The sequence below is a fragment of the Ranitomeya variabilis genome, chromosome 3 (genome assembly GCF_051348905.1).
Source record: "Ranitomeya variabilis isolate aRanVar5 chromosome 3, aRanVar5.hap1, whole genome shotgun sequence".
Taxonomy (NCBI): Eukaryota; Metazoa; Chordata; class Amphibia; order Anura; family Dendrobatidae; genus Ranitomeya; species Ranitomeya variabilis.
This window is the reverse complement of record NC_135234.1, coordinates 581,814,033-581,825,847: the sequence shown is the minus strand read 5'-3', so window position 1 is coordinate 581,825,847 and position 11,815 is coordinate 581,814,033. Positions and strand designations below refer to the sequence as shown.

General features: G+C 42.4%; 1 protein-coding gene across 1 annotated transcript; it reads left to right on the top strand.

Moving 5' to 3' along the window:
• The first annotated feature begins 919 nt into the window (after nucleotides 1-919).
• LOC143818406 (uncharacterized) lies at nucleotides 920-2,360 on the top strand. Its single transcript, XM_077299724.1, has 3 exons — nucleotides 920-1,047; nucleotides 1,146-1,290; nucleotides 2,012-2,360. The coding sequence occupies exons 1-3, from the start codon at nucleotides 962-964 to the stop codon at nucleotides 2,201-2,203; spliced, it is 423 nt and encodes a 140-aa protein (XP_077155839.1). The 5' UTR covers nucleotides 920-961; the 3' UTR covers nucleotides 2,204-2,360.
• The last annotated feature ends 9,455 nt before the right edge of the window (nucleotides 2,361-11,815 follow it).

Below are 11,815 nucleotides of genomic sequence, written 5' to 3'. Positions count from 1 at the left end.
TCCTTCCAATTTAACATCAGAGGAGAGAAGAGCTCTAACTGCCCTTAAGAATAACAGTGGGTTTACCATCAAAGAGGCAGATAAAGGGGGTAACGTGGTGCTGTGGTCCACACAGTTGTATGAGAATGAAGCCAAAAGACAACTTAGCAATACCCAGTACTATCAAAAGCTTCCTTCCGACCCTACATCCGTATTCCTCTCTAAATATGACCGACTTCTCTGCTTGCCATTATCACCCCACAAGAGAAACAGTATTTGTGGGTGGCAAATCCAGTGACTGCAACTTTTTACATGTTGCCGAAGATCCACAAAAACAGTATAACACCTCCTGGTAGACCGATTGTCTCAAGTGTCGGCAGCATGTGTGAAAAGGCGGGTGAGTACCTGGATTTTTTCCTTCAACCTATTGCCTCTTCCCTACCTTCATATGTCCGGGACTCCTCACATTTTATTGAGCTTTGTGATCAGATTAAACTCCCAGAGGATTTCCTGCTAATAACATGTGATGTTGAGTCCCTATACTCCAATATTGGGCACACAGAGGGTATAGAGGCGGTGGCTTATTTCTTGGACAATAATAGTTCCACAAATAGGGGACATGATTCCTTTTTACTTGACCTTTTGACATTTGTCCTCCACCATAACTTCTTCCTTTTTGACAGGGTCTATTATCTACAGCGATCAGGCGTGGCGATGGGTGCGAAGTGTGCACCAGCCTATGCTAATACCTTTTTAGGCTGGTGGGAGGAGAAATTTGTCTATCCTTTACCCTCCTTCGCAGCCCAAGTACACGCCTGGTTTCACTTTATAGACGATGTCTTCATTCTTTGGAAAGGTACAGAGGGGGAATGTATAGAATTTTTTAAGGTTCTAAATTCTAACCCCTTTAATATTTTCCTTACCTATACTATCTCTGACAGAGAAATCACATTTTTGGATTTAAAAATCTTTCCTTACGAGAATGGCCTGGCGACAAATTTATTTCGCAAACCCACGGCGACTAATGCGCTTCTGGAATTCTCCAGTTTTCATCCTTGGCACACCAAGGTGGGTGTGCCTACTGGGCAGTTTTTGTGTGTAAGACGTAACTGTACCCGTGATTCTGATTTCTCAACTCAGGCTCGGGATTTGTCTTCCCGTTTTAGGGATAGGGGTTACCCCAGATGCATCATTTCCACAGCCTACCAAAGAGCGAGAAGACATGACCAAAAGTCCCTTTTATCATCTGGAAGACGAGGCCAGGAGACGCAGACCAGATTCATTACCGATTTCAACAACAGCTGGAAGCAGGTCAGTGATATTTTTTCAAAGCATTGGCCCATTCTGAGAGCAGACCACCAATCTATGGAAGTCACGAGTGAGAGACCGCTTATAACAGCCAGGTGGGCACCAAACTTGAGGGATATACTCACAAGGAGCCACTTTAAAAGGTCTACGGTGAGACTAAACAGAGGTATCATTTTGAGGGGCTCTTTTCCATGTGGGGGTTGCAATGTCTGCCCCCACATGGTTCCAACTCGTGACCTGTTCGTCCATCCTACATTGTCTAGTAGACATCCCTTAAAGGCATACATTAACTGTAGGTCCAGAGACGTAGTCTATGCCCTTATTTGCCCATGTAAAAGGGTGTACATGGGGCAAACCTCGTAGGAATTGCGAAAGCGGACTCAAAAGCACATTTCTACGATACATCTAGCTGCCGCAGACCTTAAGAAGGGTAGAACACTTACCCCAGTGGCCGAGCATTTCCTAAATCAACATCGGGGTGTTTCTGCTAATGTTAGGATGGTGGGCTTACAAAAATTTGCCCCCAATGAGAGAGGAGGAGACAGTCGTAAACTCCTTTTACAATTGGAGTCCAGATGGATTTTTGAGCTACAATTCGTGGCCCCCTCTGGCCTCAAGGAAGAACTCCTCTTCACGGGGTTTCTCGGCAATTGAATCCCTTATCTACATCTAGGGCCTCATTTATCTCGCACTAATGCTATTTGTTCTTGTTCTCTCCCTTTAGCCTCCTCTGACAGATACATCTGCCTATTTGGATCTGCATTTGGATACGTGTGGAGTCACATGCTCTCCTGTACATGACCTTCGGATATTATGGTTTTCCTTGATCGTCCCTAGCAACTTGGGGCTCAGCGTTTCTCGACATCTATGGGCCTATTACTTGCTAGTATGTGACTATGGGTTGTGTCCCTATTGATATTCATCTTCAAGCAGAACCTACGGAACCGAAAATGGACTTTTATTCAGTCTATGAAGAATGGATTTTTCTTTTGGATTTTGTTTCTTATGGACACCATCAGGCACAGTTCTTGGACATACAAGAAACGTACTAGATATGTACCACCACCAGTGGGCCGGGCACCTTGATGTGCTTTTTTTGCATACCTGGCATTTTGAATTTAACTATACATAAATATAAAGGGGTGAATGTATTGTTCATGTGGTTAGTCTTATAATATATACCAGGGGCCTTCTATATTGTTTCTCCTGTATACGTATTTGTATATTTTTATTATTCACATTTATATGACACATGTTTTGTATATTTATCTGTGCATGTTTGTGTTGTCGTATTAACCACACACCTTTTTTCCTGGGTCCTATAGGTTGTCCTACGTTCTTCGGCTCTCTTGGGAGTTCTTTCTGTTGTTTTTGCTTCTGCGGTAGCTGCATTGTGTGCCACTTCATATTTAGTTTCCCATCTCCTCCATCTAATTTGCTTCTCTTACCCAGCGCTTGCGCAACATGGCTCATTACCTGAGCCGTGTGTGCGCATGTGCAGCTTCTTCTCCATGGAGATCTCCTTCACTTCCGCCCAGCTCCCTCACATTTCCGGTCGGCGGTCGCATTGCGGTTCACGTGTTTCTGCTCCAACGTAACTCAGCAACAGGCAATTTAGGTAATTAGGTTTACATTATATAATGCTAGTAGTTCACCACACAAACCTACTTCCCCTGACGAAGCCGCTGCGGCGGCGATACGCGTGGGGCTGGTTTCTTACACCCCATTCTTATTCTCAGCTGACCATCCCTGGCATGTAGGATCTAGGTGACTTTCATAACCCTACTTCTCTGTAGCTTTAAGTTGCGTTCTACCTCAATGGACTAGATATGACATCATGCGGTCCTTTCTACATATCTAGCAGTATTACTCTGGCTACTTGCGGGTTCATTCACCTCTTGCCATAGAATAGTGGGATCCACTACATATTATTGTGGACTTTTTCCACTAATATTTTGCTTATTATATTGGGTCCTGACCCTGATATGGGGATTTATATGCTGGTCTAGCTGAGTTTATCAGTATATTGTTATTATACATACTGAGTTAAATTGGGGTGTTGTGTGCTTATACAGTATGTGCATTTTTAAATGTTTTTATATTGTTTGTTGTGGTGTTCAAATAAATGGTTTTCATATTTTTGCATACAATTAGGTTGTGCGAGCCTATTTTAGTCCAATCTTTCTTCTTTTTTGTCTTGGTCATGTTCTAGCAGCATTTTAAATGTTTAAATAAAATTTTGCATTTTTATCCTGGAGCTGGATCTACACCGTTTCTGTGTACATATTTCTACCTTTTGAATCTGACAGTAGGGGTCTTCTTGGTTGTTGGGTCTTTCCCCTAACAAGTTTGTTGGAGCAGCATTCTACTATGCATCTGTACTGACAAGTTGCTGATTTCACAGGGCTGAAGTCTCAAAGTGAAATGTGAGCGGGACCCGAGACCTGGCTGGGAGCGCGGTGTCAGGAGAGATGATGGAGGTAGAGCCAACAATCAACCAGGAGGGCAGTACAGAGAGGGAGAGAACAGAACGCTGTCTGAGATGAGCCAGAGGGTAAAACGCCAAACAGGAACATGAAATCCGGGGGACAAGACATGAGCATGGTCAGAGATGAGCCAGGGGTCAGAAGCCAGATGGGAGCATAGTCAGGGACGAGCCGAGGGGTCAGGAAACCAGAGAGGACTGAACAGTACCAAAATGGAAGACGGAAGCACAAGTTAGGGAACAAACCAGTCATACACAATAACGATCACACATACAGAGGAACAACGATTATAGCAGAGTAAACTGGGTCAGCTGCTCAAGCCTAGTGAACGGAAGTATCACCAACACCGAACCCAGGAAGTACCATCACTAAATAGCTACCCCTGAATCAGAAAGAGGCTAATTAAATTAACCCTAGACTGACCAGGATTGAAAAGGAACAACATCGTCCTGGATCATGACAACATTCCAATGCTCTACCCAGCATTAGAGTGGTTGTTCAGGGCTGTAATATTAATGGCCTATCTTTAAGATTGGTGGTCAAGATCAGATTACTAGGAGCCGGGCATCTGACACCTTAAAGATTAGCTATTTCCTGTTCCTGTATTGGCCTGAAAAAATTCAATATATGGAGCCAGATCACCACATGCACTGTTTATTGACCATTCTGGGATACTGCAGCTAAGCTGCAATTTGCTGAGCAAAAGTAACAGAGAAACCTGCTATACAATTTAGAAAGTTGTGGTGGGCTGGCTTTGCACATTTATTTCCAATCATCTACTAACAGTATACTGTTTGTGGTCCAGGAGTTGGACCCCCATCAATCTAATATTATCCTAAGGGCAATCCCTTTAAAACTATGTTACTAGTTTTCATGCACTGCATTCCCTCCTGGGATGCTTGTTAACTGCATTAATTCTAAGCCAATGCTTTGGTGCTACATTCTCCATAAACGGGTTTCCTGTGCACACATTAAATATACAGGAGCTAGGGAGCAGATAAAGTGCAATAGGATTTTAACCGTTTTTAAATTACATTTTTATAAAGGTTATGCTAACCTGATACGGTTGGGTTTACAGATAAGTTTCCAAGGCATATAAGATGCTCAAATCTACAAGTCACCCAACCAGAATTGAATTTCTGCCCTGCTGCTGAAATGCTGAATAGCGCTAGGATACACAAAACTGTGTTAATTGTGTTTTTATTTATTGATTTATAATCAAGTATCTTTAATGGAGTGGTTTTCAAATATTAGCTCCGAAGAAGCATATGATATTTCAAAGTTCACCTTTTACCGTTAAACTAAAAAATATTTTGTTTTGTAAAGAAACATAACATCTCACCAATATACAGAGGGATTTATATAGAACAGAGGCTATTTTGACTTGACATGTTTGAAGAACAAAAAATTATTAATACTGTTAAAAATAATTATTGAAATTTTCTTTAAAATTTCTTAAGTAAAAAATATATTTGTATTAATTGGATTTGAACTTTTGTTTTTTTAAGTTTTGATGTCAACAAGTGAAATTGTTGAGAGAGCAATGTGAAATGAATGTGACAAAAAAGTGATTATAAAGACAATGGTAAACTGATATTGCCTGTTGTAATTTTTCAGTTATTTAAAGAGGTGCTTTATTATATCCACTGATCATTGTTGATGTAGGCAACCAGACCTGTGATGATTACCTGATTATTAAGGAGGCTTCAATTTGAGACTGGATTGTCTAATGTGCAGCTAAATTGTCCTGTTTGCAAGGTCCAAATATGTGCTCGTATCAGCCTATGCTGAATCAATTAGACTATGTTTACACTAGGTTTTTTTAGTCAAGACATTTTTTTAGGGGAAACTTTCTGAATTCCTCCTCAAAACTGTTACAAAAATTCTTGGAAAACTCTTCTAATACATTTCTGTGCCAAATCCATTTTTGCTATTTATATGAGGAGTTGATTTAGCTTTTTTTCTGAAAATGTTTTTTGAAAAACTCCTGGGTGAAAAAAGAAAGTGCATGCAACTTCAAAGGCTATGAGCACAAGAAGCTTATTTGAGGAGTTTTGAAAGCAAAAACTGAGCAAAATTTGTAAGTTGCTGAGTTTTGAATTTTTAGGAGAATTTGGAGATGTTTCAGTAAGTTTTTACTAGAAAAAAAGCTGATTCTAAAGACAACATCTCCAAACTAGTCATTGTACAATCAGAAGGCTTCCAAGGACACATCGGTAAAAAAAAACCTTGAAAATTGATTTAAAACCGCTTCAGGAAACATTTCAGGAAAATAAAAACTAATTTCAAAACTCCCCAAAACAAGAGTTTCTGCATGAAAAGGCGTATGGTTTTTTGAACTTCTCAAAATACTTAGTGTAAACATTACTTTATGTGGCAGAGAAAGTTGCCATATTTTTACCACTAATCATTCTATGAAAACATCTTCTTATACACGGTTTAAATTAAATAGTATTTAATAGAGGTTTAGTAGAGATGGTATGTGCAAAAAGTTAAAACATCTCTGTAAGGCTAGGTTCACATTGCGTTAGGGCAATCCATTAAGCGCATAGCGCTAGCGAATTGCGCTAACGCAATGCTTCTCTAGGGTCCGCGTTCGGCGTCCCCGCTAGCACAGATCCCCGATCTGCACTAGCGAGGAACGGACCTCGGGCGCGCCGCGGACGCTGCAAGCAGCATCCGAGGTCCGTCACTCAAATGACGCGACATCGCTAGCGCCCGCCCAATGTGGGCGTGCGCTAGCGATGCGCTCACCATTACAGGCTATGGCGGCGTTAACGGACTACGTTAACACCGCGTTATGCCGCGGTGTAACGTAGTCCGTTAAACGCGGTCACATAACGCAATGTGACCCTAGCCTTAGCTCTAAAGTATGCTCAGAAGATTTTGTATTATCCTTCTGTTTTTGCAAGACCTCACTACAGAAGATTTAAGGCTTTGATACAAACTCATGTTTCAAAATAATTTATCAGTAAGAGGTGTCAATGTGAAGTCTAAGGGTATGTGCACATTTTCAGGCAGATTCTGGGTGGAAAAATCACAGCAACAGTGCCCCATAAAATGAACATAATACACAGTAATATCAAAATGACATTATTGTGCATATGTTCTGCCTTATATCACTTCTTTAAAGAGCAGTAGGGTTTGGAAACACTAAAGCAGAAAAAAGAAGTTATATTCTCATTCTTCAGGCAGCTTCCACTAGTAAGCTCACCGCTTTCTATACTTAGCAGCATAGAGTGAAAGCCTGCATGGAGGTGGCTCATGTGCAGATTGAGATCTTGTCTAGCTAATGAGCCGAGATCCAAATCATAGCATGCGCTGACAACAGCGACCATTTTCCTGAAGCTCAACTCCGCAAGACAATGTACGCTGCGGGGATTTCGCACCACTTACATTTTCCCGAAGCCCACTGCTGGGAAATCAATGTCTCCTGCTTCACACTGCAGGGTCACCACCCCCTTACAGCCAAGGGCCCGCAGCATCGCACTACTGCTTCCTGTGGCCCCGGTCTACTGCGTCCCCCACCTCAGTAAGCTACATTTTGACTATAGGATGCACCACATTTTCCTCTCAAAGAAAAAAGTACTTCTTAAAGTCAGAAAATATGGTACCTTCTTACATTAAAAAATAGGAAATAGAAATAAATACTTGCTTTACCCCAAACTCAATTAAATCCATCTTTTTGAAAAACAACAGATAAAGAAGTTAATTTTAAAATTAATTTTAGATGATACAAAACCCCAGATTCTTCACAAAATTTGTTAACTCCTACTTCTCTAGATAAGGAGCTGGAGATGTAATCAAGTCCTACACAACTCTTCACATATTTGGTTCCATTACCTAAAAATCAAACCATTCTGAAAAAAAATAAAGTAGGAGATAGAAAAGATCTTTAAAATTAAAATAGCTTTCACCCTAAGTATAATCTTACATAACCTACAAATACCAATTCATAAATAAACTACAAATAATCTCTCATGTTATCAATGCCACCAAAATCATTATTGTAAGACATTGTAAAGTTACAGATGACCTTTTTATATTAGAATGACCTAAAGAGCTGAATCTTATAAATACATTAGAAAAGATTTGATTGGCTCTCCTCTGCAAATCCCTCCACTAGCTCCCAATTCCCCAATGAATCGAGTTCAAACTGCTAACACTGTCCAACAAAGCCATCCACAACCTGTCGCCTTCCTATATCTCTGAACTAATCTCTCAATATCTTCCCTCACATAATCTTTAATCCTCCCAAGACCTCCTACTCTCCTCCACACTTATTCGTTCCTCATCCAACTGCCTCCAAGATTTCTCACGAATATCCCACATCCTCTGGAATTCCACACCTCTACACGTCCAATTATCCACCACCCTCGGATCCTTCAGATGGAACCTGAAAACCCATCTCTTCAGGAAAGCTTACAGCCACTGCCACTTCACCACCACCCGAGCTGCCGCCTCACCACCAACAGAGCTTCTGCACCCCGACCTTCGGTAAGTTCACAAGGACAGGGTCCTCTCCCTTCTGTACCAGTCTGTCATCATAAATTTGTTTACTGTAATCGATATCTATAACTTTGTATGTAACCCCTACTCATGTACAGCACTATGGAATTAATGGTGCTATATAAATAAATGATAATAATAAAAATTGGCTTGTGACAGAAATACCAAAGCCCCCGAACACTGGGGCAAGTTAAACATATTTAAAACTAATGTTCATTTGAATCAACATTATAACTCATCACTAGTGTTGAGCGATACCGTCCGATACTTGAAAGTATCGGTATCGGAAAGTATCGGCCGATACCGGCAAAGTATCGGATCCAATCCGATACCGATACCCGATACCAATACAAGTCAATGGGACTCAAGTATCGGACGGTATTCCTGATGGTTCCCAGGGTCTGAAGGAGAGGAAACTCTCCTTCAGGCCCTGGGAACCATATAAATGTGTAAAAGAAAGAATTAAAATAAAAAATATCGCTATACTTTACCTCTCCGACGCAGCCGGGACCTCAGCGCAGGAACCGGCAGCGTTGTTTGTTTAAAATTCCCGCTTTTACATGGTTACGCGAACTCCCGGCTTGTGATTGGTCAGGGCGCCCATGTTGCCGGGCCGCGGACCAATCACAGCAAGCCGTGACGAAAATACGTCACGGCTTGCTGTGATTGGTCCGCGTCCCGGCAACATGGCCGCCATTAACCAATCACAAGCCGTGACGTCACGGGAGGCTGGACTTGCGCGCTTTTGAAAAAGCGCGCGTGTCCAGCCTCCAGTGACGTCCCGGCTTATGATTGGTCACGGCGCCATGTTGCCGGGACGCGGACCAATCATAGCAAGCCGTGACGAAAATACGTCACGGCTTGCTGTGATTGGTCCGCGGCCCGGCAACATGGCCGCCATTAACCAATCACAAGCCGTGACGTCACGGGAGGCAGGACAAGCGCGCATTTTAAAATTGCGCGCGTGTCCAGCCTCCCGGCTTGTGATTGGTTGATCGCGGCGCAACCAATCATAAGCCGGGACGTCACTGGAGGCTGGACACGCGCGCTTTTTCAAAAGCGCGCAAGTCCAGCCTCCCGTGACGTCACGGCTTGTGATTGGTTAATGGCGGCCATGTTGCCGGGACGCGGACCAATCACAGCAAGCCGTGACGTATTTTCGTCACGGCTTGCTGTGATTGGTCCGCGGCCCGGCAACATGGGCGCCCTGACCAATCACAAGCCGGGAGTTCGCGTAACCATGTAAAAGCGGGAATTTTAAACAAACAACGCTGCCGGTTCCTGCGCTGAGGTCCCGGCTGCGTCGGACAGGTGAGTATAGCGATATTTTTTATTTTAATTCTCTCTTTTACACATTTTAACAATGTTAAAATGTGTAAAAGAGAGAATTAAAATAAAATGTTGTTCCGATACCCGATACCCGATACCACAAGAGTATCGGAATCCCGGTATCGGAATTCCGATACAGCAAGTATCGGCCGATACCCGATACTTGCAGCATCGGAATGCTCAACACTACTCATCACCCAAATTAACTGAACCTCAATTCTCATAAAACAAGGAAAATAATAAATAACATTCACACCTACATAAATCAATATGTATCTCTATTAAATAAACCCTCAAACTACAAATACCTCAACTTCTATAGCAGGACTTTTAACCTTCCTCCTCTGTAATCCCCATACAACCACTATCTACTCCCTGTCAATTAGAAAGCTAAAAAGATGACGAAGAAAAATGTTCATTTTTGTGTCCATTTTCTTAGCATTTTTGCATCAAAAATACAACCATTTTCTTCACTCCTTAATGGAGGGAAAAATTACACTATGAGGGGTGGGGTGAGGACACACAGAAAACTACAAAAAAGGTGGCAAAATTAACTTCAAGTTTAGAAATCTCCAGAGAAAGGAGTTTTCTAAGGCTAGTTCTGCTTGAAAATAAACACTTTTGACAGTCAAAAAAGACAGTGTGAACAAACACTTTCTTGTAATGTTCTAATTGTTAACTTTTTACAAGACTACAACCTGAATATTGTTGAATGTTATATTGACATTTATTACAGGTCAAAGAGGTCAAAGTTGTAGTAATGCAGACTGATGACCCTGCCACAATCTGATTTAATTTTCTGCAGAAAAATGTTCAGAATTTTTTTTTTGCTTAGCTAGGTGTTATTGTAGTATTTCAGAGTTAGACTGGGGTCCGACCTAGCGTATCAATATACAGTCCATTTTTTATGGCTGAAATATGCAGAAATGTTCCTGAACAGTGATCTGCATTCAATGCCAGGATCCAATTTTTTCTCCCAAAATTATCCGTGTGTCATCCGTATGGCATCCGTATGGAAAAATTTTCTCGCTGGCTTACAAAATGGACATAGAATGGAACCATGGGATCAAATCTTCGTGAAAACATATATGCAGTCTATATATATATACCGTATATACTCAAGTATAAGCCGAGATTTTCAGCACAAAAAAATGGGCTGAAAGTGCCCCTCTCGGCTTATAATCGAGTCATGGTCGGTGGGTGAGGGGGAGTGACGACTGTCAAATACTCACCTGCTCCTGGCACTCCTGACGTGGTCCCTGCATATCCCATGGTCTTCGGGTGCGGCAGCTTCTTCCCCTGTTTAGCGGTCACGTGGTACCGGTCATTAAAGTAATGAGTATGGACTCCACTCCCATAGGGGTGTAGCCACATATTCATTACGGTAATGAGCGGTACCATGTGACCGCTCACTACAGGAAGAAGCTGCCACGCCCGGAGACCGTGGGACATGCAGGGACTGCGTCAGGAGCGCCATGAGCAGGTGAGTATTTCATATTCACCTTCCCTCGTTCCACCGATGCTCCATCTTCCACGTCATCTGCATTGACTCTTCAGGTCAGAGGGCGCGATGAAGTATTAGTCATTTAATTTTTTTTAGTGCAGCAGCAGCATTACTTGTGGCACAATGTTACATAGAGCATCTATTGGGCCATAATGAACTGCATGGAGCATCATATGGGACATCTATAGGGCCATAAAGAAATGCATGGAGCATTATATGGGGCATCTATGGGTGTTGTGAACTCTGTTCTGGAACTCCCTCCTGTGGTCAGGAATGGTATTTCTGTGAGTTCTGTCTGTGGGTTCCCTCTGGTGGCTGAAAGTGGAGCTGCTGGTCTGGAGGTGGCTTCCTCAGCTGCATCGTTTAAGACTGGGCTTGTTCCTCTATTTAACTCTGCTCAGATCGTTACCTGATGCCAGTTGTCAATGTATCTGTACTGGTTCAGATCTCACTTGGATCTCCTGATGACCTGTCTACTTCAGCAGAAGCTAAGTCCCTGTTAAGCTCATTTGTTGTTCATTTGTGTGCTGAATATATTTCTGAGTACCTGCTAAGTTTTGTCCAGCTGGCTATCATGATATTGTCTCGCTAGCTGGAAGCTCTGGCTTGCAGAGTGGCACCTACCGCGCCGTGAGTCGGCGCGGGAGGTTTCTTGCTCACTCTGCGTGGCTTTTTGTAGTTTTTTGTGCTGACCGCAAAG